Here is a 26566-nt window from a genome sequence, read left to right as displayed (position 1 = left end):
TGTAAAAAACACAAACACATGGAGGCTAAACAATACATTACTAAATAACCAAGAGATCTCTGAAGAAATCAAACAGGAAATGAAAAAATACCTACAGACAAATGACAATGAAAACACGACGATCCAAAATCTATGGGATGCAGCAAACGCAGTCCTAAGAGGGAAGTTTATAGCTATACAAGCCTACCTCAAGAAACAAGAAAAATCTCAAGTAAACAATCTAACCGTACACCTAAAGGAACTAGAGAAAGAACAAACAAAACCCAAAGTCAGCAGAAGGAAAGAAATCATAAAGATCACATCAGAAATAAATGAAAAAGAAATGAAGAAAACAATAGCAAAGGTCAATAAAACTAAAAGCTGGTTCTTTGAAAAGATAAACAAAATTGATAAACCATTAGCCAGACTCATCAAGAAAAAGAGGGAGAGGACTCAAATCAATAAAATTAGAAATGAAAAAGGAGAAGTTACAACAGACATTGCAGAAATATAAAGCATTCTAAGAGACTACTACAAGCAACTCTATGCCAATAAAATGGACAACCTGGAAAAAATGGACAAATTCTTAGAAAGGTATAACCTTCCATGACTGAACCAGGAAGAAAGAGAAAATATGAACAGACCAATCACAAGGAATGAAATTGAAATTGTGATTAAAAATCTTCCAACAAACAAAAGTCCAGGACCAGATGGCTTCACAGGTGAATTTCATCAAACATTTAGAGAAGAGCTAACACCCATCCTTCTAAAACTCTTGCAAAAAATTGCAGGGGAAGGAACACTCCCAAACTCATTCTATGAGGCCACCATTACCCTAATGCCAAAACCAGACAAAGACACCAGAAAAAAAGAAAATTATAGACCAATATCACTGATGAATATAGATGCAAAAATCCTCAACAAAATATTAGTAAACAGAATCCAACAACACATTAAAAGAATCATACACCATGATCAAGTGCTATTTATCCCAGGGATGCAAGGATTCTTCAGTATACGCAAATCAATCAATGTGATACACCATATTAACAAATTGAAGAATAAAAACCATATGATCGTCTCAATAGATGCAGAAGAAGCTTTTGACAAAATTCAACACCCATTTATAATAAAAAAACTCTCCAGAAAGTGGGCATAGAGGGAACCTACTTCAACATAATAAAGGCCATATACGACAAATCCACAGCAAACATCATTCTCAATGGTGCAAAACTGAAAGCATTTCCTCTAAGATCAGGAACGAGACAAGGATGTTCACTCTCACCACTATTATTCAACATACTTTTGGAAGTCCTAGCTATGGCAATCAGAGAAGAAAAAGAAATAAAAGGAATAAAAATTGGAAAAGAAGAAGTAAAACTGTCATTGTTTGCTGATGACATGATACTATACATAGAGAATCCTAAAGATGCCACCAGAAAACTACTAGAGCTAATCAATGAATTTGGTAAAGTTGCAGGATACAAAATCAATGCACAGAAATCTCTTGCTTCCTATACACTAATGATGATAAATCTGAAAGAGAAATTATGGAAACACTCCCATTTACCATTTACCATTGCAAAAAAAAGAAAACCTTGGAATAAATCTACCTAGGGAGACAAAAGACCTGTATGCAGAAAACTATAAGACACTGAAGAAAGAAATTAAAGATGATACCAACAGATGGAGAGATATACCATGTTCTTGGATAGGAAGAATCAATATTGTGAAAATGACTATACTACCCAAAGCAATCTACAGGTTCAATGTAATCCCTATCAAATTACCAATGGCATTTTTTACAGAACTAGAACAAATCATCTTAAAATTTGTATGGAGACACAAAAGACCCCGAATAGCCAAAGCAGTCTTGAGGGAAAAAAATGGAGCTGGAGGAATCAGACTTCCTGACTTCAGACTGTACTACAGAGCTACAGTAATCAAGACAATATGGTACTGGCACCAAAACAAAAACATAGATCAATGGAACAAGATAGAAAGCCCAGAGATAAACTCACGCACCTGTGGTCAATTAATCTATGACAAAGGAAGCAAAGATATACAATGGAGAAAAGACAGTCTCTTCAATAAGGGATGCTGGGAAAACTGGACAGCTACATGTAAAAGAATGAAATTAGAACACTCCGTAACACCGTACACAAAAATAAACTCAAAATGGATTCAACACCTAAATGTAAGACCACACACTATAAAACTCTTAGAGGAAAACATAGGAAGACCACTCTTTTACATAAATCACAGCAAGATCTTTTTTGATCCACCTCCTAGAGTAATGGAAATAAAAACAAAAATAAACAAATGGGAGCTAATGAAACTTCAAAGCTTTTGCACAGCAAAGGAAACCATAAACAAGACGAAAAGACAACCCTCAGAATGGGAGAAAATATTTGCAAATGAAGCAATGGACAAAGGATTAATCTCCAAAATATATAAACAGCTCATGCAGCTCAATATTAAAGAAACAAACAACCCAATCCAAAAATGGTCAGAAGACCTAAATAGACATTTCTCCAAGAAGACATACAGCTGGCCAAGAAGCATGTGAAAAGCTGCTCAACATCACTAATTATTAGAGAAATGCAAATCAAAACTACAATGAGGTATCACCTCACACCAGTCAGAATGGGCATCATCAGAAAATCTACAAACAATAAATGCTGGAGAGGGTGTGGAGAAAAGGGTACCCTCTTGCACTGTTGGTGGGTATGTAAATTGATACAGCCACTATGGAGAACAGTATGGAGGTTTCTTAAAAAACTAAAAATAGAATTACCATATGATCCAGCAATCCCACTACTGGGCATATACCCAGAGAAAAGCATAATTCAAAAAGACACATGCACCCCAATGTTCATTGCAGCACTATTTATAATAGCCAGGTCATGGAAGGAACCTAAATGACCATCGACAGACAAATGGATAAAGAAGTGGTACATATATACAATGGAATATTACTCAGCCATAAAAAGGAACGGAATTGGGTCATTTGTTGAGACGTTGATGGACCTAGAGACTGTCATACAGAGTGAAGTTAGTCAGAAAGAGAAAAAGAAATATCGTATATTAATGCATGTATGTGGAACCTAGAAAAATGGTACAGATGAACTGGTTTGCAGGGCAGAAGTTGAGACACAAATGTATTGCACAAACGTATGGACACCAAGGGGGGAAAACCGCGGTGGGGTGGGGATGGTGGTGTGCTGAATTGGGTGATTGGGATTGACATGTATATACTGATGTGTATAAAATTGATGACTAATAAGAACCTGCAGTATAAACAAACAAACAAACAAGCAAGTAATACTAAACTTTCTTTGGGTTATTTGTATGGAAATATGTTAATATAAATGTTTCAGACATTACATGAAATTTCTAAAAATCTTATATGTTCTGGTATAATGTTGTAAGTCATAATTCTAGTTATTACTTTAAAATGTATATCTCAGAAATAACTAAATTTCCTTGTCAACTGCATTATATGAACTTTCATCAAATCTTTAACCGTGGTCGTTTTTAAGTCTTTTGTCATTTACAGACAGTTCTGGGTGTACTCTGATGCTTTTGTAAAAATGTTCCTATAAAAGGGTTTCATCTTCAAGGAATTCATGGAAAAGACTCTGACAAGTACAGGTTTCTGGTAACTGACTATACTGCTGAAGTGAATGAATAAGCATTTTCAGAACTCTAATGGAAAACTGATGAATTCATAAAAGTGCTAACAAAAGATCAAGATAAAAAAAATTAATTACATGGGACTGAGTGAACTGATGAGGATGATTATAATTTTTGTGACTTTTTGTTTGAATTAAAAAAAAAGGAAGTCAGGGGGCTATAAAAATAAAAATAACAGCTTTTTATAGAGTTGTGTCCATCATGGTCATACTAAGTATTATTGTATATTATTATAACTAAAACTTATAAAACTTCAGTATTTTCATATATATGAAAATTGTATTTATTTGAGAAATGGAAAATACATATAAAAGAATCTAAAATTTACTTTAGCAGTGGGAGAAATCATCAGGTACATCAGAATTTAGTTCCAACTCTGTCTCCGTACTATATTGGCTAGGTAATCCTTGACAAGATTCAATCTCTCTGAAATTAACTTTTCTCATCTTGAAAATGTCGTTAATTCTACTTCTAACGGTGCGTGTCCAATATCGAGTGTCAAATATCAAAAGGGAGCTGTGTAGTACAGTGGTTATGGACTTTGCCTGATGTGGGAGAAGGATTTACATAACATTGATGAGGTTGAGTAAAACCCTCTAGCCCTTAATTTGAAGTATCAGCATAATTCTTGATGTATTTAATCTTAAAAAAAAAGTCCTAGTTCTGTTCACTTAAATGCCCTAGAAACAATGATTAACCCAATAGCAAAAAGTACCTCTAGCATGTACTTACTATAACTTCTAAACGCCATTTTTCTATCGAAAGGGACTAGATTTGTCAAAGACTACTGAGGTCATGGCAAAAGAACTTGGAAGCCAATTTGAAGAAGTTCCCACTGGCTAAAGATGGGATACTCAATAAAGATAATAACTGCAATGATTTGACATACATCAAACATGTTTTAATCCAGGAGTTCATATTGATACTAAGAAAGAGAAACTCACTGGTCAACTTTGGAGGATGTTAGGGAATCAAATCATAGTTTTAAAACTGGTAAATAAAAGGAAAGGAACAAACACTTATCCTGCCTTTATAGAGGGTAGTGCACAGTAACCAAATACTTGATGAGGGGAAATTCCTCTTTATACATGAGTTAGAGTATCGCCATTTTGCAAATCCCAATTGAATTAATGGATCGAAACAATGATCATCAATGACTGCTTACACTGAAAAAAGACCACCAGACATTTTGTACCTCAAGATGGTAACACACTTTATTTCCTATGATGTAATGTTGACATAAACATGCACACAAACACAAGTCTAACCTGAGTTGAATTTAGGCACTAGATCCAACCACCAATTTATAGAAATATAGTGGGTAGGAAAACAAAATGGAACCACAAGGAAACAACACAATCAGCAGAATCCAGACTATGGGAAATTTTACGGGACAAACAACTTGTTTTATTCAGCAGCAAAAACTAAATATGCAAGGGGGAAAAAAAAGCTGATTAGGGAACCTACAGAGTAAAAGAGATTTAAGAAAGTAATCTTAGTATTTGGCCTTATTTTGATCCTTATTCAAACAAACTGGAAGTATTGAACACTGACTTGGAAGTTGAGATCAAGAAATTACTGCCACTATTTTAGGCCTGACAAAGATAGAACGGTATAATTTTAAAAATCCTATTCTTGACAGATAGATAATGAAATATTTACAGATAAAATGCTGGGTATTGAAAAGACATGCTTCAAAATAATTAACAGAGAGAAGAGGGTGGGGATCTAGAGAAAACAAGATTGGTTATGAGCTGATCGTTGAAATTTGGTGATGAGCACATAAAAATTTATCATATTATTCTCACTTTTGTATATACTTGAAAATTCCCATAATGAAAAGTTAAAATAAAAGAACTCTTCTTGGGTTTAAAGCTGAGCTCAGTCCTTTGCTTGCAGAGTTAGTGAAGTGTTCTTGCTTCGTTTGTCAAATGCGGATAATCAAAGTGCCTGTCTCATAGGGGTTTTTAGAAGGAGTAGAAAGAAATAATAGGTATAAAACACTTAGAAGAGCTGCTTATGGCACATAGTATGTGCTCAACCAAGTTACCTATTGATACTGTTTATTATTATTATTATAGTATATTGTTACGTAGATGCAGTCCCATTATAAAATCCAGCAGGAAAGAGGATTCTTCTCTGGTTCTCAGGGCAGACAAGTTGAATGGACAGGCAGAGACTTTTTGTTTCATTCAAGATGCATCATCACTGAACTGGGATGGTGATAGATAATTCCCCACCCCACCTCAACTCCGTAGGTAAAGTGCTCTCCTGTCTAAATACGTTAAATCAGCACACACATTCACTGTGGAGGATCCAGGTTACAATGGCTCTTTTTAGTTGAGCAAATGGCTTAAAGGCACTAACCATCAGTGGAATTCAAGCTAGTTAAAAGGCAGAGTCAATTAAGAATCTTTAACGTGTGCAATAAAACAGATAGGCACAATTATTACATTAATCAAAGATGCTCTAGGCCCGTGCTTTCCAACTTCAATTGCACATGAATCACCTGGGGATCTCTTAGACGGCAGAGTCTGGTTTAGTTTGGGGCAGGGCCTGAAATTTTGCATTTCTGACAAACTTTCAGGTGATGCTGAAGAGGCTAGCCCATGTCAACTTGGTGTCCCAAGTGCCTTGTTACTGGGAAATGATCTGACACACACTTCAGTAGGATTTGGGCTTCAATGGTTTGGATAAAAGATAACTAGGATAATTGCTCTGAAATACTAATTGGAAGAATTCATTTCTGATTCTTTGGCTTTGGTAAATGTTCCATCTACCAAAATTAATGACACATACTTATTTTCAGGTGTTAAATCTCTAGTGCCCATCTTGGAACCCCTTTAAAGAAGAGATTTTACTAAGCGGGGGGTGGTGGAAGAAGGATGGATTGGGAGTTTGGGATTAGCAGACGCAACTATTATATATAGAATCGATAAACAACAAGGTCCTACTGTATAGCACAGGGAATTATATTCAATATTCTTTGATAAACCATAATGGAAAAGAATATAAAAAAAGAATGTACATATGTGTATAACTGACTCATTTTACTGTACAGCATAAATTAACATAATATTATAAATTAACTATACTTCAATTAAAAAAAATTAAAAAAAGAAGACATTTCAGGTGTCAAAAATGTCCCCAAAGAGAAAACTGTACAATTTTTTTTTTTTTTTTTTGGCGGTACACGGGCCTCTCACTGTTGGGGCCTCTCCCGTTGCGGAGCACAGGCTCCGGACGCGCAGGCCCAGCGGCCATGGCTCACGGGCCCAACCGCTCTGTGGCACGTGGGATCCTCCCGGACCGGGGCACGAACCCACATCCCCTGCATCGGCAGGCGGACTCTCAACCACTGTGCCACCAGGGAAGCCCCAGAAGTGTAAAATTTAATTCTCTAATGAAGTTTTCTTGCCTGCTTTGCAGACCTCGGCATAATCCTAATTTTGTATTCCTTCCCTTTCTGTCCTTTTCCCAGCAATGGGATGTAGGAATAAATATTTCAAGAACAGGTCAATAATGTTGTGAATGCAAAGATGGCCCATCATGATAAAAGTTCCGACTGAAAAATAAACAACAACCCTGAAACCTGACTTGGTCTAAGTTGCATTCTGGGAAATGGATTTTGAAACTAACTCTTTGGCAACCTTGAGAATGATGTGCTGTGTCACAGGGGAAATATCCTTTTGAGAAGCTCTCTCATGTTTATAATTTCCCCTGAACCTAGACAGGAAAGGCAAGGATGAGCTGTCTAAGCCATGAGGATAGTCAGCCTCTCGGTCATTCCTCACCTGTTGTGATCACGTGTGTTCCACACAATGTAGATTAATGTGTTCAAGTTTCCATATTAAGGTGAAAAATTATTGTGCCCCAAATGGTTCTGAGGTTAAATAAGTTTGGAAAGCTCAGGGTTAAAGAAAGTTTAACTGGCCTCCTTCCTCTAGGTCTTCTCTGAGACCTTAAAATATTCATGGACATTGGAACCTCCTGGAGGGGTCCACAGGACTTCGGCCTCCTAATCAGATTTGACCACACACCTTTTTTAGTTTTTAAAGAACTATCTCTTAAGATAAGGATTTGGCAGACTCCACCTTGAGAAGTGCTGATCTAGGGGAGCTGGGACAAAGTTTGTCTTATTGACTTTCAATGAACAGAACACAGCAGTGAAAATGGTTGTGGGTATAGGGTGTGGGGTTGGGAGTTTCTAGAAATCTCTGAGGTTAGTAAAAACCCCCTTTTGGCAAAATAAAAGTCTCATAGCCAATAGGAATAACAAGCTAAAAAAAGTCATTAATACTAATTATTTAAGATATTCAATTTACAAACCACATTTCCAGGTGTTCAAAATCTTCTCTGAGACAAGTGGTGAATTTTGCCTTTTTTGTACCTTAGGGTTTTCATCTGTCTAATGGAGTAGTGATGTCCTCCTCACAGGATGGTCATGAGGACAAAGGACAACATGGGCAAAACATGTAAGACTCCTGTAGATGGTGGCTTTATTCCCATTATTATGATGAGTGTTTTTTGGAAGTAACAGCTTCCCTTTATTATACAGGTTTTTGATGAGCTAGTGGTAGGTTCATATTAAGATCATCTGGGAGAACATTTAAAAAATATGCATGCCCAGACTACTACTCAGTCCCCATGAATCATAATTTGGTGATAATAATGGGGAAGGATGCATGTATATATGAAAAAGTTTCTCCCTGTGATGGTTATGATACATCCAAAACACCTTCAATGCATTTAAGGCAAATTTCTAAATTGTGATCCCACCTCTCCTGTAGTAGTCCTGGGATATGGTCCTTGGAATCAAAGGTTTCTGTGGTTAAATAATTAGAAATATTATATACTAGTACCTTCCCCCCCTCCCCCTTTATTAAAGTATCTGAGAAGTTCTGCAGTACACACTATTGGAAAACTTGTAACCTTTTGCCTTCTGATCTTATTTGACAGTGCAACATGTATTTTTCTTGCAACTCTCATCAACATCTTTGTTCAACACATTTGAGAAATATTATATATAGAGTTAGTCAGAAGAGAATTCTATCCATATTCAGAAATATTTTTGCACTGAAGACATAAGGGAGAAGCAAGATCGCACAGAGCAGCTAAAATTCCTCCTCCCCAGGGAGCTGGCTAGGCCTGCTTTTATTCTTCCTGCTGCTTGTTACTTACATGTGGAAAGAATATTGAAAACGATAAATGTGTGTTTTCAAGTAAGCAATTCTGGGTAAAGTCTGGGTGAGAGGCAAAGGACCAGGGAGGTGAGCTACTGCAAACCTTAAGAGCTGAGACTGGACAAACTTGGCTTTGAATCCTGGTTCCAATACTTCCCAGCTTAGTGACCTTGGGCAAGTTACTTCACGTTTCTGTGCCTCACTTACCTTATAAGGGCTTTACAAAAGTGCATTATTATTAGTACTATTTACCCCTGTTCTTATAGAAGTGGAAAAGCACATTTAAGCAAAGTGAGGGGGAGAATCAAGAATTGAAATAGAATAGAGAATTCTGGAAACTTTCAAAATCAAATAAATCTTGTTCCCTTTACAAGTGAATTTATTTATTTATTTTTTTGGGTAAATCATTACACCAAGTACCCTATGAGAATTCAGGGTTAGAGTTTGAGAGATGTGATTAACTTGAATTGGCTGGTTTATAGCAGTGGAGTGTGAATGACTCTTTCATCCAGCTCTTCATTCAAGTCAAATCCCAAACTATCAGACTAACTAATATACAAGAAACAGCTTGGGAGCCGCTGCCAATGGCAAAAAAGAGAAGGGACTGGGTGAACCTCAACAGCGCCGAAATAACTGCCCGAGAAAGAGAATAAAAGACTCAGAGTTGTGGTGAGGATGTTGGGGTGGGCCGGCTGAACGGTAGATTTACAAACACACACACGTTTTGCTGCTCCCAGAACTTAAAAACAAAAACAACAACAAAAACCAGGGCTTCCCTGGTGGCGCAGTGGTTAAGAATCTGCCTGCCAATGCAGGGGACACGGGTTCGAGCTCTCATCCGGGAAGATCCCACATGCTGCGGAGCAGCTAAGCCCGTGTGCCACAACTACTGAGCCTGCACTCTAGAGCCCATGGGCCACAACTACTGAGCCTGCGTGCCACAACTACTGAGCCTGTGTGCCACAACTACTGAGCCTGCATGCCACAACAACTGAGCCCACACGCCACAACTACTGAGCCCACAAGCCACAACTGAGTCCGTGCACCACAACTATTGAAGCTCAAGCGCCTAGAGCCTGTGCTCCACAACAAGAGAAGCCCCCACTCACTGCAGCTAGAGAAAGCCTGTGCACAGCAATGAAGACCCAACACAGCCAAAAATAAATAAATAAATTAAAACAACAACAAAACCCAAAACCCGATAGCATAGAATAGAAAGTTTCAGAGTCCTCTGCACGTAGTATGACTGAGGCGGCAGTTTTATACACTCACACACATACCCACACGTTCATGTGGATAGGTGTGTGTGTGCAATATGTATTTCTTATTGTGAGTTATGGTTAAAAAACCTTGAAAACCTTTGCCCTAGAGGGCAGCCCACAGGGCCCTGAGCCAAGAAATAGATTGTTATTTTGTGTCTAGAATGGCTTTGTGAGCTTACCCAGATCCCACCGTACATTTTTGTAAACACTGGGATGATTGGGTGAGTGTGACAAGGACAAGCAAAGGAGAGAAAACTCAGACGCCAAGCCCCAGGGCAGTGATTGACTCAATAGAGCCTGGGCACCAATGGGAGGACTGAGCCACTATCACAACCACAAAGCAAGATGATGGCATGGTGGTCATGGTAGTTTCCATTCCCATTGTAGGAACTGTAGCTGAGGTACCAGCAATAGACCATTTATTGTGTATCTACAATGCAGCAAACCCTCTATTTTGTTCTTTACTTTCCTTATCTCATTTGAATCACACAGTAAAACTTTGGGAGAGCTATTTTACTATTCCCATTGTAAGGATGAGAGAACAGAGTTCAATCATAGAAAAGCGATTTTATGAGAACTGTTCATCCGGGGCTTTGAGAGAGGCAAAGTGAGGTATGATGAGTGGCCTTCTCTTGAGAAGTTTCTGTCTAGACAACGAAACGTTAGCTCATGAGCATCTCTGAGGAATGAACCACTTGCCTTCTTTCTTCTAAATCCCCTGATTCATCTGTTTTCTCCCCAGCCACAGGCTGTCAGGATGAAGAGGAGTGATAGAATTTTATTCTTTTCCATGCATAGAGCAAGGTACCAGATGGGAAATCAACCCTTTCAAGGGGAATTTTAATTGAAAACTGGAATATCACACCCAGTTTCGATCAGTCAACACATATTCCCTATGCACGCCACTGATATTTACTGCCAACTATTTACTGGTCTCTTACTTACTATGTGCCTAGCTTCATGCTAAGTAATTCATGTACATATTATCTTATAATCAAGCAGGACCTTATGGGGCCTTTTGGGGGCTGACCTCTCCCCCATATTCCCTGCTTTAGTTCCTTTGTGAAGTACCTAGATAATAGTATCTGATGCACATTTCCTGAGTTGTTTTACAGACATGAAAACCCCCATCAAATGGAAGATGTTAACTACTTGATGACCGTGAGCACATAGCCCCAAGACCTACTGGAGCCTGTGGATTGATAAACCCTGTGACACCACCCTGTTCCCTTACCATCAACCAATCAGAGAATTGTGCACGAGGAGATCACATACCCTGTGATCCCCCTCCCTTAGCTGGCCTTTAAAAATGTTTTCCTGAAACCCATCAGGGAGTTCAGTCTTTTTGAGCACTAGCTGTCCCAGACTATTTGTATATGGAGCCTTACAATAAATGCTGCGTTTTCCTTTACTACGACCCAGTGTCAGCAGACTGGCTTTACTGCACGTGGGCACGCAGAACCAAGTTTGGCTCAGTAACAATTCAGTCTTCAGAAACACCCTGTGGAGAGGGTACTATTTTTGTGCCCATTTTCCAGATGAGGGAATGAAGGTGTGAGAGGGTAATAACTTGCCTTAGGTGAGACAGCGAATAAATGGTGGGGTTGGACTTTTGAGTTCAGCTCTGCCAGATGTAGAGCCTGGGCTCTTAACCACCAAACAATCATGATTCCTCCATGATATCCAAGGTATCACACACATAAAGTGGGGATTAAATTAAAATGCTGATGATCACTCCCTGTCCTTAAAGAGGTTTCAGTACTGTTGAGAAGGTAAGACCTACACGAATGGTAACATAGTTAATGGTACCTTGCTGCTTTTATGCTGCGGTCAAAGGAGTACTAGAAAAAAATTCATGGAGGGAGAAATTGCTGAAGCTGAGCTGGGCAGGATGAGCCAGGATTGGATACGCACAGAAAAGTGGGTTGGTCTCAAGAGTAATTGAGCAGATACTAGACTCCTCGGTTTAGAGCAGAGAGCACGGTTTCTTCAGTTGAATGGAGGGGGTCCCCATTTAAGGACTCTGAGGCCTTCAGCAAGTTATTTACCTTTCCCAAGCCTCAGTTTCCCCATCTGTGAGAAGGGGATGATATCCATCTCAGAGAGTTGGTGGGAAGATTAATTGTACCTAAGTGCCTGGGAAAAGGAGGCATCTACTACCTTCTCCTCTACACACCAGGTTAAATCCAGTTTCCCAGTAGAGCTGGCTGGCATCTTCCCTTTGCCATTCCAGTTGAAGATCTTAGAAAGAGCCCTACCTGCTGTGTGAAGCCCTTTACAACACGTCTCTGCTTGAGGTTTGTCTCTCCATCCAAGTTGGAGGTTTCCAGATGACAGATCCCACTGGGGTCCGAGGAAAAGAGGAGGAGTATGTCGGCTGGGATGATCTCATTGCATTGCATTTGGATGAAGTCCCCCACTTGCACATCCTTCCAGCACTTCTGCGTGTAGCTCTGCTCTTTTCTGGGGTTGGAGAAAGACAGGGGTCAGAGTGAATGTTAAAGTTCTCCAGAACATGAATGAGTGAATGGAAAAGGTCCCCCCTGCACCTAATATCCTCCAGTCAGCCTGTCACAGGACCGCTCTGTATTCTACCTTGCCCCAGATGACCACTCTCATCATCTCTAGAAAAGCTAAGCATGATCTACAGAATCTCACTAGTAAAGATCCCTCCTCATGACCATGTAGACTTTTGATTGACCGTTGGCTATCGACTGGTTGCTGTGCTCAGCCCTTGCTTCCTAGCAGGAGAAAAAATTTAAAGGAGAAGGTGATTATATAGTCATATTAACATAGTATTCTTAATATACATCACTTCCTAGAATACCCAGTTATCACTGTAGAAAGCAGGGTCACAAAAGAATGGAGTATAGGAAAGACTGCTTCTGGTTATGGGTGGAGAGCAGCAGTGGGAAAGGTGAGAATATAGACCATTGCCTAGGAAGATCTGCAGTGGTGCTGAAATAGGAAGCAGGGAATTAGGAAGATGGCACCCGGAACTTTGATAGGATGGGCCCCACAGTGATCACAGGATCAGAGGGCTAAAGAAATCTGAGAAAATGATGTACTTTCTCTTCCTATCCAATTTATCAAGCTCAGGTAATAACAGGGGCAGCAATTGTGAATTTAGCATTTCTACCGTGCCAAGCACTAGGGTGAATTAATACTTCCTTTACTTGCATAATAACTCACTGGAGGAGATGTTACACCCATTTCATAATGAGGAGCTTGAGGGTTCAAGAGAAATTTCCCAAGGCCTTACAAAAACAGAGCTGGACCCCGAGTCTGGGCCCAACTTGACACCAAACCCAGTTTTCACTGCTTGAATTTCCTACCTCCTGGAAATCATTCCCCTCTTTCCTCTCCAGTGGAACGGCAGCATCAGCTTTTACAGCCCTGGCAGAAGGACTCGCTCCTCCCCAAAGCAATACCTTCCGTTTCCAAGAGCCCTCATTTTACGAAATTCTTCCTTCTGATTAGCCAAGTATTGAACTAATTCTGCTCTCCCAGGCAATCTGATTTACTCCATCTTCTACCATTAAAAAAATATATATATTTTAATGAATTCATTTATTTTATTTTTGGCTGTGGTGGGTCTTCGTTGCCGCATGCGGGCTTTTCTCTACTTGCAAGTGGGGGCTATTCTTCAATGCGGTGTGCAGGCTTCTCATTGCGGTGGCTTCTCTTGTTACGGAGCACGGGCTCTAGGCGCCTGGGCTTCAGTAGCTGTGGCTCATGGGCTCTAGAGCGCAGGCTCAGTAGCTGTGGCGCATGGACTGAGTTGCTTCCAGGCATGTGGGATCTTCCTGGAGCAGGACTCGAACCAGTGTCTCCTGCACTGGCAGACGGATTCTTAATCACTGCGCCACACAGGGAAGCCCTAAAAAAATACTTTAAAGTATTCATCAGGTGTCTTCTGAAGCCTTTTGGACTTGCCAAGTCAAATTCAACTTTCCAAGTGCCCTCAATTATTCTGTGTGACACAGTTTCAAGATCTGTCTTAGAGGTGAGGGCTCTTCTGACTAAGGCTGTGTTTGGAAATGTTCCTCTTTAAATGTGGGATCTGGGACCAAACCAATATTCCACATGTGGTCTTTTAAACTAAGTCCAGCTGGCTTGCAGCTGGTTGCCTCTGAGCCCAGCCAGGCCTGGAGAAGCAGGCTCTCTTTTGCTATTTTTCTCCACTGATGCTGAGCCTCTCTGGGCATGTTACTGATTCTGTTTTTGTTGGAATCTGAGCTGCCCTGGGCATGACAAGACCACTCTTCCACAGAGAAAGAGACGGGACGAATTTCACTTTTCTCCTCTGAGTTCGTAAAAGTCCTTGAGGAGGATAAGGGTTTGATGCCTTTCTCCTTTCTTTGGCGGCCCTTTAGAGAACCCCAAGCAAGCCCTCCTAAGACCCCATTTTCCTTGTCAAAAAGATCCTTTCAAAGGAATCCCCCAGTTTCCTGAAATAGATGCACATCCATCTGGAAGACTTTTGGAAGGCCAACCAAGGGAAGGTCTGATCAGAGTCTATAAAATAATCAGGGATTACAGTTAGGGAGCAGTCCTGTAACTCTAAAGACCCACAGAGTTCTGTGGAAGTGCCCATGCCCTAGGGAGCCCAGTGCAGCAGCCACTGCTTAACCGTGGGCAGTATCACCCAAACGGGGACCACTTCTGAGCATTTTGTGGGCAGTGCATCTGTAGCATTTTTTTTTTTTTTTTTTTTTTTGCGGTGCGCGGGCCTCTCACTGTTGTGACCTCTCCCGTTGCGGAGCACAGGCTCCGGACGTGCAGGTTCAGCGGCCATGGCTCACGGGCGCAGCCGCTCCGCGGCATGTGGGATCTTCCCGGACCGGGGCATGAACCCGTGTCTCCTGCATCCGCAGGCGGACTCTCAACCACTGCGCCACCAGGGAAGCCCCATCTGTAGCATTTTAATAATAATAATTCTTTTAATGGAAAAAGGATGTAACAGGTTTCTAAGCACTTTTTCATTCCATCAACTTATTTTAGAGCAGCTTATCATCTGCTCTACCTTATTTTTTAATTTTTTTTTTTACCATGGAAAATAGAGACAGTCCCCCAAGATCTGTTTCTCACTGCCATTTCAGAAAAACATTTATCTGTTGATTCAGGGAAGAATCTTTTTTTCTTCAGAGCAGCCTTGGGAACACCTGTTAAATGTCCAAATATGAAGCTACTTAAAGAAACTGGAATGGCAGATACTCTCCATTGGAAAAGGAATCTTGTATGGTGAAGGAGGGAGGCTTTCTCTAGTGCTTTTTCTTTTTCCTTTTTGAGAGGGCACTTAAAAAAAAGGATCCTTGAATATTACAGCAAAATTGCTCCAAGGAATAAAGGATTATCACTCAACTTGTCCTTACTCATCTCCCCTTTGACTTCTGCCCTATTGGGTAATGCCTTTGGGGATGGCCCACCATTGGTTGCTTGCTGCAATCTCAGCAATCTGGCCGGTATTGAGATTGGATTTAATGAGAACACCTTTGACTCTGAGCAATATCCCGACTGCCAACACTTCCAGAGCACACTGGTTCAAACCAGAAGGTTTGCAAAAGCTAGTTGGGAACGCTACATACATAGACATACCGAAGGCAAGGCCAATGCACCGCCACCCGTGAACACTGAAATTCATTCTTCTTCCTTCTAATAAAGGGCTCCACTGCATATTATGGGATGTAAATTATTAATGGGATGGAAGATGGATGTTATGCAGATGAACTTATGAAATATATGTGTGTATATATGTGTGTATGTGTGTGTGTGTGTATGTATATATATTTACGAGCAGTCACTTCTGTGAGTTTGGCTGGAGTGCTGTCTTGTCAATTCCCATAATGATGATAGGTATCACGAGGTCAATGGAAGCACACAAGAAGCTATAAGTCAGACTGGTCTCTGTTTTCTTTCTATTATTCTTTGGGTCCCTGGGAGGTCCTGTCCAGTACTGCTGTCCCGTTAATAATCACCTGTCTTTCCTTTAGATGTAATCTTCTCTTCCTTAGGATGACATGCAGTGGTGAAGGGACACTCTTTGTCCCTGTTGTAGGCTTACCCTCCCCTAAACAGAGATTGCCCATCTCCGGGTCATGCTCAAACAGAGGCACATACGCCTCCAGGCACACATCTTGTCGTGTGTGTCCAGGAGCACTGAAGCTATGGGAACAACATGATTTTTGGGGTGTTCAAAATTTTTTTTGGGGGGGACATAATTTAGTAATTTAGCTGGTACAAAATTTGAAGAATTCTATATTTATATTGACCCAAAAGTAGTAATATTATAGAATCAGAGTCAGATTTTATAGGAATTTTGGGATAAGAACAAGTGACATCAGGGACATTTCCTTCTTGCACTGGGTTATTCTGTGCTGGTTTCCTGATCCTCTGGGGGCCCACTTTGTCTCCTCAACTGTGGAAAAGGCAAGGGTGCATAGCTCCGGGGTTGGGGCGTCCAGCCCGAGGAGGTGCTGAGTGGCTGAATCCAGCTGAGGCAGAAAAGCGGCGTGCTTCTGCATTGAGGGATGCCCAGATGTGGCCACAGCTGGCTGGGAGCCACTCTGAGGAGTCATTCCCCGGTTAATCCAGCCCGTTCGGAACAGCTGCCGTGGGTGGACACATGCGCACACTCCTGGTCATTTCCCTGCTCAGTGAGTCCACACCTGGGAACTGATTGCTATTTTAGTTTTGTGGCATGTTCACTGCTGCTTAAAAATAAGACAAATTGACGTGGCTGGGGACGAAGATTCCATCTGGCAGATTCTGCCTTGGGGAGAAATTAAGTGGTGCAGCGCTAAATGGCTTTCTGAGAGGAGATAGGGCTTATTAAGAGGTAAATAAACAGCAAGAGAGGTTTATAACCAACTGGATCCTGTGGGGAAGCAGGTGAAAGGGGGGGAATGGAGGAGGAGAAGGTGCTTAAGCTTCCATTTCTCAAGTGCTATGTGGGTTTTGTAAAAAGGGTTGCAAGGAACTAGAGTAGAGGGCATTTATCAGGAAGCTTAGTTGTCTGTGGGATTTCCCATTCAGTGTAGGATGATGAGCTGACCTGGGCTGTCCTTCAGGAAGCTGGAATGTCAGGCCCAGGATGGTCAGCATCGCTACCCCAGGGTGAAAGGGGAAGCCAGTGAGAATGAGTGCAGTCTAGGGATTAAGAGTGGGTTTGAATCTCAGCTTCACCACTTACTACCTGTGTGACTTGGGGAAGTTACTTAATCTTTCAGAGACTCTATTTCTTCAGTTGAAGGTAATACGTGTATTTGTCTCAGAGAGTTATTGGAAGGATTAGTGACATGATGCATGGAAGGGACTGAGTTCTTGGTTTTGCACTTAGTAAGTACTTAATGAACACAAGCTTCTTTTATGATGTTGATGACAATGATTGTTAATGTTATGGTGAGGGCTAACCACCACCGCCAGCCCCAGCATTTTCTTCTTCATGCCATTGGGGTCCCCGCTTTATGTCCGTGATTACATTGCATGAATTGGGCTCAGGCGCATAATGTGCAAATACAAGGAACTTAAAAAATCCAAACATTTTCCCCAAGTCCAGAAAAGAAGGACCCAAATTCAGCCCACTGAAGACCAAGGGCTCTGGATGCTGGCTACTGGGCAAACTCCCAGAAAAATATATCGTTAAGATCAGGGCTGCCCAGCAAGTTCTTTGTGGATGTCGACAAACTAGTTCCAAAGTTTATATAAAGAGGCAAAAGACCCACACTAGCCAACTCGATATTGAAGGAGAGGCTGGGCACTACCCATCCTCGAGACTTACTATAAAGTTACAGTAATCAAGACAGTGCGGTATTGGCAAAAGAATAAACAAATGGATCAATGGAACAGAATAGATAGCCCAGAAATAGATTCACATAATTATAGTCAACTGACTTTTGACAACGGAACAAAGGCAATACAACCGAGCAAAGATAATCTTTTCAACAAATGGATATCCACATGCCAAAAAAAAAGAAAGAAAGAAAGAAAGAAGAATCCACAGCCCTTACACTCTTGACAAAAATTAACTCAGAATGCATCACAGACCTAAATGTAAAATGCAGAACTATAAAACTCCTAGAAGACAACATAGCAGAAAACCTAGATGACCTTGGGTGTGGCGATGACTTTTTAGGTAAACACCATAGGCACTCTTCATGAAAGAAGTAACTGAGAAGCTGGACTTCATTAAAATTAAAAATTTCTGTTCTGTGAAAGACAGTGGTAAGAGAATGAGAAGACGAGCCACCATCTGGGAGAAAATATGTGTTTTGCAAAAGACACGTCTGATAAAGACTCATTATTCAAAATATAAAAAGAAAAAACAAACTCAAAACTCAACAATAAGAGAACAAACAACCCAATTAAAAATGGACAAAAGATCTGAATAGACATCTCACCAAAGAAGATATACAGATGTCAAATAAGCATGAAAAGAGCTCCACATCACATGTCATCAGAGAAATGCAAATTAAAATGAGATACCACAAAATACCTATTTGAATGCCCTGAATCGTGAACGCTAACATCACCAATTGCTGGTGAGGAGGTACAGCAAGAGGCACTCACACACTGTTGGTAGGAATGCACAACGGTACAGCCACTTTGAAAGACAATTGGTGGTTTCTTATAAAACTAAACGTATTCTTACTATACGATCTAGCAATCACGTATCCTATTTACCTAAACGAGTTGAAAACTTATGCCATGCAAAAACCCACACATGTATGTTTATGGCAGCTTTATTTGTAATTTCCAAAACTTGGAAGCATCTAGATGTCCTTCAGTAGGTGAATGAATGAACTATGGTACATGCAGACAATGAAATATTATTCATAGCTAAAAAGAAGTGAGCTATCAAGCCATGCTGAGACATGGAGGGAACTTACATGCATATGGCTAAGTGAAAGAAGCCAATGTGAAAAGGCTGCACACTCTATGATTTCAACTGCAAGACATTCTGGAAAAGGCAAAGCTATGGAGACAGTAAAAATATCAGTGGTGGCCAGGAGTTGGGAGGTGGGTAGGGATGCACAGGTGGAGCACAGATGATATTTAGGGAAGTGAAACTACTCTGTATGATAAAGTAATGGTGGATACACGTCGTTATACATTGGACCAAACCCACAGAATGTATAATACCTAAGGTGAACCATCTTGTAAACTATGGACTTTGGGTGACTATGATGTCTCAATGTTGGTTCATTAATTTCGACAAATGGACCACTTTGGTGAGGGATGTTGATAATGGAGGAAGTTGTGCATGTGTGAGGGCAGAGGGTATACGGGAAATCTCTGTACCTTCCCCTCAGTTTTACTGTGAACCTAGCTCAAAACTCAACAATAAGAGAACAAACAACCCAATTAAAAATGGACAAAAGATCCATTAAAAAAATAAAGTCTTTAAAAAAAAAAAAAGGCTGGAGGAAATTTGATAAATCTCCAATTTGGGTGAGGAAACTGACCTGGCCAAGGTGTATAGGAACAAAACTTGGGTTGGAACCTCTGTTCTTTCCATGGCTCCAAGAAGAGTCAAGCGTCCTGTAGCTGGTTCAGGAATACTTGAAATGCCCAACTGTCTTTCTCTTGACAGTGGTGTGCTCACGTAGAGACAATATCGTGGGGTGGTTAAAAGCTCTGGAGTCATGTGAGCCTGACTACAACCCAGAACTACTTCTTACTTCTTACATACAAGGTAGTGTGACCTTGAACCCACTACTTGACTCTATGACCCTCAGTTTATTCATCTATCAAATGGACAAATAAAATCTATTCTACAGGTTAAAGTGAGAGTTCAATAAGATAATACACGAAATGGCCTTAGAGCAAATGGCATTTACTGCTGCTATTAGTATCATCACAGTTATTATTAGCTTGGAGGAAACAGGGTCACTGCTGTGGTGACAGCAGGACAGAATCTGTGTGGTTGTCTATTTTCATGAGCTGTCGTGAATGAGGGGTGGGGCTTTGTGGTTGGAGGAGGAGCTTAGCAAGGGAGAAGGAACTGAAAAGGGAGGAAGGGTCCTGTGGCTTCTGTCCTGACCTGGTCCCACAAAATGGAAATGGAACAGCAGTTAAAGGTTTAGCGTTAAGTTAAAGTTACGCTAAAGACAACGTGGGCCTGGGGCAGAGGGCAGTGAGTGCAGCTGTGTCCCCGCACCCGCCTGTTTGCTACAGATCACGATGACGGGGGCTTTAGACTCAGGCAAGCTCCAGAAAGAAACAGCTGAGGCTGGAGGAGTGGGTAGGAGACCCGGACCCCTGGCTCGGATGGAAATGTTGGGGGACATGAACATATTAACTATACCTGAGGATGCCCAGATATATCTGGGGAGGCCTGAGTATTAGGGCGGGAAGAATGAAGACCCAAATCAGCAGCTTGGGGCATCTGTATTTATGTGAATTCATTAACACCCAGAGGCCTAATTGTTTCATGTGTCTTCTACTTTCAACTATGCAATAAGCTTGCTGACACCTGGGATGACCCTGGGTCTTATATCTCCGTACCTACGTGGAGTCTGGTATGGTGTCTAGCACACAGGGGAGTGTTCAGGAAATACTCACTAATTGATTCCTTGTAGATTTGTCTTGAACATGAGGCAGTAGAGGAAAAGCTTTTCCTAATCTTAAGTCATTTTGACGTCTATCTCTTTTTGTTATGGACGCACTAACGGAGACTTCCAAAAATGATATCATAATAATATAATATGATGGATGATATGAATAGATATGATGAGATGATATAATATAATGTATTTAATGTAATGTAATATAATAAACTTATTTGTATTAAGTGCCTATAATAAGCCCAGCACTTAACCAACGTTACCATTTAGCTGCCTAATAATGACACAACTTTTATTGTTATTGTTATCTGTGTTTCATAGATGAGGAAACTTAAGCCCAGAAAGGTTATCTAACTTGTGTAAGGTCACATAGGTGTGTCTGCCAGGACATAGGAGTGATAGCTGTGGGGACTTCACGGCTCAGCGTGGTCTCTTGGTCCTGTTCGAAAGTGGAGTACTAAGCAGATGACGCCTCAGAACCTGGCGACATAAACATAACTGAGGCTGGGTCGGGAACAGGAGCCTCAGCTTTTGGAATTGTGAGCTCCATAATGGCAAATCAGAGGCTATAAACGCTCACCCGCTCACATACAAATCACGCCTGTTGACACAAGTGCAGAGCTTCAGGGACACCTGAATTCTTGTTTTTTGATTCTTCCACCCATTGAGTTTGGGGGAGAACCTAATGCATCCTATCCTGAAATGACAAGCTGAATTGGCCCACATAGTTTATGGCCTTCTGTGAGCACAGGGCGAGGCCATGGGAGTCGGGTGGGCACTTGCAAAACCGACCCTTTAGAGAGGATGCTACTTGGCTGGTGCCAAATGCAGAGCAAAGACCTGCAGAGTGGATGCAGCGGTCTGCTGGTCTGTCAACTACAGCCAGTGGCACTTTTCATAGTCATGCTTCAAATGACACTATGATCCTCTGTTTTGTGCACTTTCAGATTCTTTCCCCAGGCCTAGTTTGCTACGTTATGATAGCTTGGAGTCAAGTTCTATGGTAAAGCGTTTGTCCTCTTCTATGCGATTCAAAACCCCAGCCAATGATCTGTCTATCTTACTCCCCTTGAGTCAAGCTCATGGTGACTCTTGGCTATCAAGGTTATCGAACTCTCCTTAGTAATATTTTAGGCAACATTTTCTGAGGGCTACTGAATGCCAGGAACTATACTAAGCATTTTACATGCATTACTTCATTTAACAGCTGCAGCAAACCGAGGATATAGTTTTAGGGTAAAGAATACATATTGTATTTCGATGTTAGGACGGCCCTGGCAAAGCCTGAATTCTACCCTGTCAATCATTTCATATCCTCTCGGTTTCCCAGAGGGATGTTATATGGAGGAAAATGATAGTAGAATGGGGATCAAATAGCTACTATATTAAGAGCCACACAGATATGATATTTGAATGTACATTCTATGTTAGAAGCTGGGTTGGGAGAAGTGGCTTAGGCTCCGGGCCAGATGAAGCCACCTAAATCCCTCACCTAAATCTAAACCTTGGTCTGGGTGTGCTCAGGAGTGCCGTGGAAACGGAGGTAGGGGAAAGAGGTCCAGGCTCTAGGAGGGTTTCCCAAATTCAGATTTTAAATCCTGCCACATAGAATAGAAGAGAAATGAGAGAGCAGAGCATAAGTTTTTGCTTTTAAAATACTGTTACCCTGCCCACTGGTACATGTGGCTCAGTGAATGTCCTTGACCTTTGCCAATAAAATAAACAATTCCTCCCTTGTATGGGTGGGAAATGTAGCAAGAAAGATGAAGGCTTAGGTTGGGCCTGACATTGAAAAAATGAGAGTTGAAGTGACCGGAAATTTAAAAAATTATGTAGTGCTAATTATGGTGCAGACACTGAGTTAACAGTTTATAAGGATTATTTCATTCAACCCACATGCCCCTGGGAGATAGGTGCTAATGCTGGCCCTACTTTATACGAGTTGAAATGGCGGCTGCAGTGATCAAGTAACTACAAGTGTCCACACATTTAGTAAGTGGCAGTTCTGAGACAAGCCCGGGTGTGATGCCAAGCGTCCAGTATGATGTCATGTTTTAAACATCCCTGCTGAGACTGCTTTAAGCACTCTCCTTTGGCACTGCATTGTAGAGTTGTTTCTATAGCTCTGCTACGTTCAAGCCCTCTGACATGTCATCTCACATCTTTTCACAAAATTTACCGTAGAGAGACTATGACCATTATTTAAAGATGAGACAAATGGGGACACAACTGCCTAAGTGGCTTCATTTAGGTCATGTAGTTAATTGGTGACAGACCCAGGATGAGGACCTCTGGTTTCCTCATTCTCAGGCTTTCCTATGGGGACACCGGCACGGAAGGAAACTGACATACAAATAAAAACAGGCTGCAGGCCAGGCATCTGCCTTCTCCAGCAGAGCTTTCCACAGCTGGGAAACCAGGCCCTCAGTGCCATGCTGTCAGAAGACCGGCCGCGATCCTGTAGCATCTGGAATTCTTTTTATGTTATAGCAGCCACCTGACTTACAGAAAAGAGAATCTCCAAGTCTTGGTAAAAAGTCAGAATTTAAACGTTTCTAGGGAATTCCCTGGCGGTCCAGTGTCTAGGACTCGGAGCTTTCGCTGCCAGGGCCCGTGTTCGATCCCTGGTCGGGGAACTAAGATCCCCCAAGCTATGCGGCGTGGCCAATAAAATAAAATAAAGTTTCTAATCGATTCATTTCTCTCTTAAGCTCCTGCTATCTCTTGATCCTGGTCTTTTTGATACCAGCATAAATCACACATACAACCTTCAGGTGACACATGAAGAGGCTGTGAGCTGACCTGTTTTCTTTACCTATTTGAATGCTCATCCTTCAGTGCCCTCCTGAAATGTCACCTCTTCAGAGAAGGCTTCCCTCAGCTGGCTCTGATGTTTTTGGCAGGCAGATGTGTCACTGCAGCCCATGCATGACTGTGACCCTTTGTCCATAGGCAAGGGACACTGTAGCTGTTTACAAGTTCCTCATGCTCTCTGGACTGAGAGCCCCTCGAGGGTACATGGGGCCTTCCATGCTGATATACACGTACTCGGTTCAGACATAAGACTTGCTGAACAGATGAGTAATTGTGTGCTCGGCTGCTGAAACACTGGAAGGCTTTTGCTGCATTACAATATGGGGACAAAAACCTTCATGGATTCCCTTAGTTCCCACTCCTGCTTCCTTGTTGCCTGTTTTCTGAATACAAATAAAAATATACGAAGCTGGATGGAAAAATACAATTCTTTTGCTCGGTATGGTTTCTAGATTCATTAAATTGAGCCCTGGGAGAAACTAAGCTAATACAATTCTGAAGCTAATCTCTCCTTGAAGTCATTCCATAAATCTGATTAATGGGTCACTTTTAGACCACAAGCACAGTTGCTATATTAAAAGAAAATGCTCTAACAGGATTGTAATTCTGTAAACAAGGCTTCTGCTGTTTGCAAAAAGATTCTCTCACAGTATAAACAAGTCTAGGCTGGATGATGCATGGGATTAAGGTGCAAAATTCTTAGGGTCCTAGTATTCAACTGTACAAAAATGAGGACATTTGATATCAGCTTCTCAAATGTGTGAAATTGAGACAAGATGGATAGAACTAGTGCTTGAGATATAAGCTTTCGTGTTGCTTCTCAGAAAAAAATTGTCCTCTCAGATCTTGTATTCTTTGCCTGACATACCGTCATGTATTGTGTTGGTCAAAAAGTTCATTTGGGGTTTTCAGTAAGATGGGATGACAAACCCGAACAGACTTTTTGGCCAGCCCAATATCTTCAACGTTTGGCAAAAGGAAATGCTCCCTCAGCATCATCACTTAAGATAATAATGATAGCTAGCATTTTCTATCTTCCTATTCTGGAGTTTTTCATAGAATTAATCCACTTCAGGGTTAGAATAACTTTAAGGATATATATTACAGAATGTCCCAAAGTGTGTCTGCTTCTGTTAATATGTGAAAAGCAATTCACAAGGAGTCGAGGCTCAAAACTATTTTAAGGTGATGATGTTGAGGACATAGTGGTGGCCTCTCCAACATGTGTTTCTCCTTCTCTTGGAAAGACCTCATTTTTTAAATCTGGACTTTTCACCTTCCCTGTGTATCCCATATGCTTTCAGGGAAGTGAACCTCATGCTGGGCTCTATGGCTCAGGTATAACCTAATCAGCATAATCTCATCTCCTGCTCAGAGGGACCGGTTCAGGGATGGGCATGTGACCCACTGGGGTCACTGAGAGATGAGGAGGATCTGTGGAGTAAGCTTCCTGGACCTTCCAAGAATGCTTCTGGAAGTGCTTTTCTTTCTCCCTCTGTGGGTTATTATATGTAGATGTGAGGGCTGGAGCTGCTGCAGCCATCTCATTGCCATGAGGGAAATCTACCTGGGGGTAAAGATGACACAGAGGGGGACTGAATGAAAAGGACAGCTAACTGCTGCAGCTAGAACGCCAATTGGCTGAATGAACCATGCTTGATCACCTGCCCACCTCAGCATATTTGTAGTGACTTAAGAAACAAAGTCTCTTCATTGTTAAAATTGTTTAAGTCAAGGTTTCTGCTTCTTGCAGTAGAGAGCATCTCAACTGACACAACAGAATATATATAAAACTGAATCACCTTGCTGTATACTTGAAACTAACACAACATTGTAAATTAATTATACTTCAATTAAAAATATGAATTTGTATATCCATTATCAATAACCATAAAGCCTTCCCAAGTACAAATTGCATGATGTGTGCTTTTCTCTTTTTTTAAAAATTAATTAATTAATTAATTTATTTTTGGCTGTGTTGGGTCTTCGTTTCTGTGTGAGGGCTTTCTCTAGTTGCAGCGAGCCGGGGCCACTCTTCATCGTGGTGCGCGGGCCTCTCACTGTCGTGGCCTCTCTTGTTGCGGAGCACAAGCTCCAGACGCACAGGCTCAGTAGTTGTGGCTCACGGGCCCAGCTGCTCCGCGGCATGTGGGACCTTCCCAGACCAGGGCTCGAACCCGTGTCCCCTGCATTGGCAGGAGGATTCTCAACCACTGTGCCACCAGGGGAGCCCGATGTGTGCCTTTCCAAGGTAATTTTTCAGTCCTGACAACTATGATAATCAAGTATTGAAATCAACTGAACTTAGAACCTGGTTTTCAAATACTCTCTTTGTTAAACTATGATTCACCAAAATAGTGAAGAATGATCAAACCCATTATTATCACTAAACTTTTATCTATAATAATTTTAGAACGATTTCTCTGAAATTATATTATTAAGAAATAAATAAAATAATATTATTTGTTTTTAAAAAATAAAAAACCTGTATGTCCCTCCCTGCCAGTGAGCCTGGGGATAAATGTCTCTTTTTTCTGGATTGTTATCTCCCCAGTTTTCTGCCACTTTCCTGGAAGCTATTTTGAGAACAGAATGACAACAGCCTGGCCTGTATCAGGCCAGCACCCAGCACAGGTCAGTCTGCGATCTGATTGACACTGAGATTATCCCCAAGTACAGGCCTATTTTTCTGGGATGCTCAGGGCAGAGGATTTCTGGCAAAGCAGGGAGAAGAGAACCAGGCTCGCTGAGGTCCCCCTGTATCCCTCCCCAAGGAACCAGCCTCACTGTGCATCTTCCATGAGAAAAACAACAAAGGAGAAAGACAGAAAACAAAAAGTGATGGGGTGGATTGGTGACAAGAGAAAAACAATGTTTTCTTAAAAAATCAGTCTCTTTAGGAAAGGCGGCACACTCCAATAGTTTTTTTTTTTTTTTCTCTCTTTATAATTTCCTTACTCAAAGGTGAGGAATGACTCAGTCTCAACTCTAGGTATTCAGTGTGCTAACAATACTCAAGACAATTAGATCCAGCTGAAAAAAAAAAAAACCCAAACCTTCAGATTAA

General features: G+C 41.2%; 1 protein-coding gene across 3 annotated transcripts in view; it reads right to left on the bottom strand.

Moving 5' to 3' along the window:
- Positions 1 to 26566, bottom strand: part of ATP10B (ATPase phospholipid transporting 10B (putative)) — a 310749-nt gene that overhangs the window by 95159 nt on the left and 189024 nt on the right. For all 3 annotated transcript variants that reach the window (XM_049708452.1, XM_049708451.1, XM_033432029.2), the window contains one exon: positions 12379 to 12583. In XM_049708452.1, coding sequence (XP_049564409.1) covers positions 12379 to 12583 — 205 coding nt within the window. The remainder of the gene's footprint in view (positions 1 to 12378; positions 12584 to 26566) is intronic.

This window comes from Orcinus orca, chromosome 3, assembly GCF_937001465.1.
Source record: "Orcinus orca chromosome 3, mOrcOrc1.1, whole genome shotgun sequence".
In the NCBI taxonomy this organism is placed as follows: domain Eukaryota; kingdom Metazoa; phylum Chordata; class Mammalia; order Artiodactyla; family Delphinidae; genus Orcinus; species Orcinus orca.
Note: the sequence above shows the minus strand (reverse complement) of the source record. Positions and strands in the feature narration are given on the sequence as shown.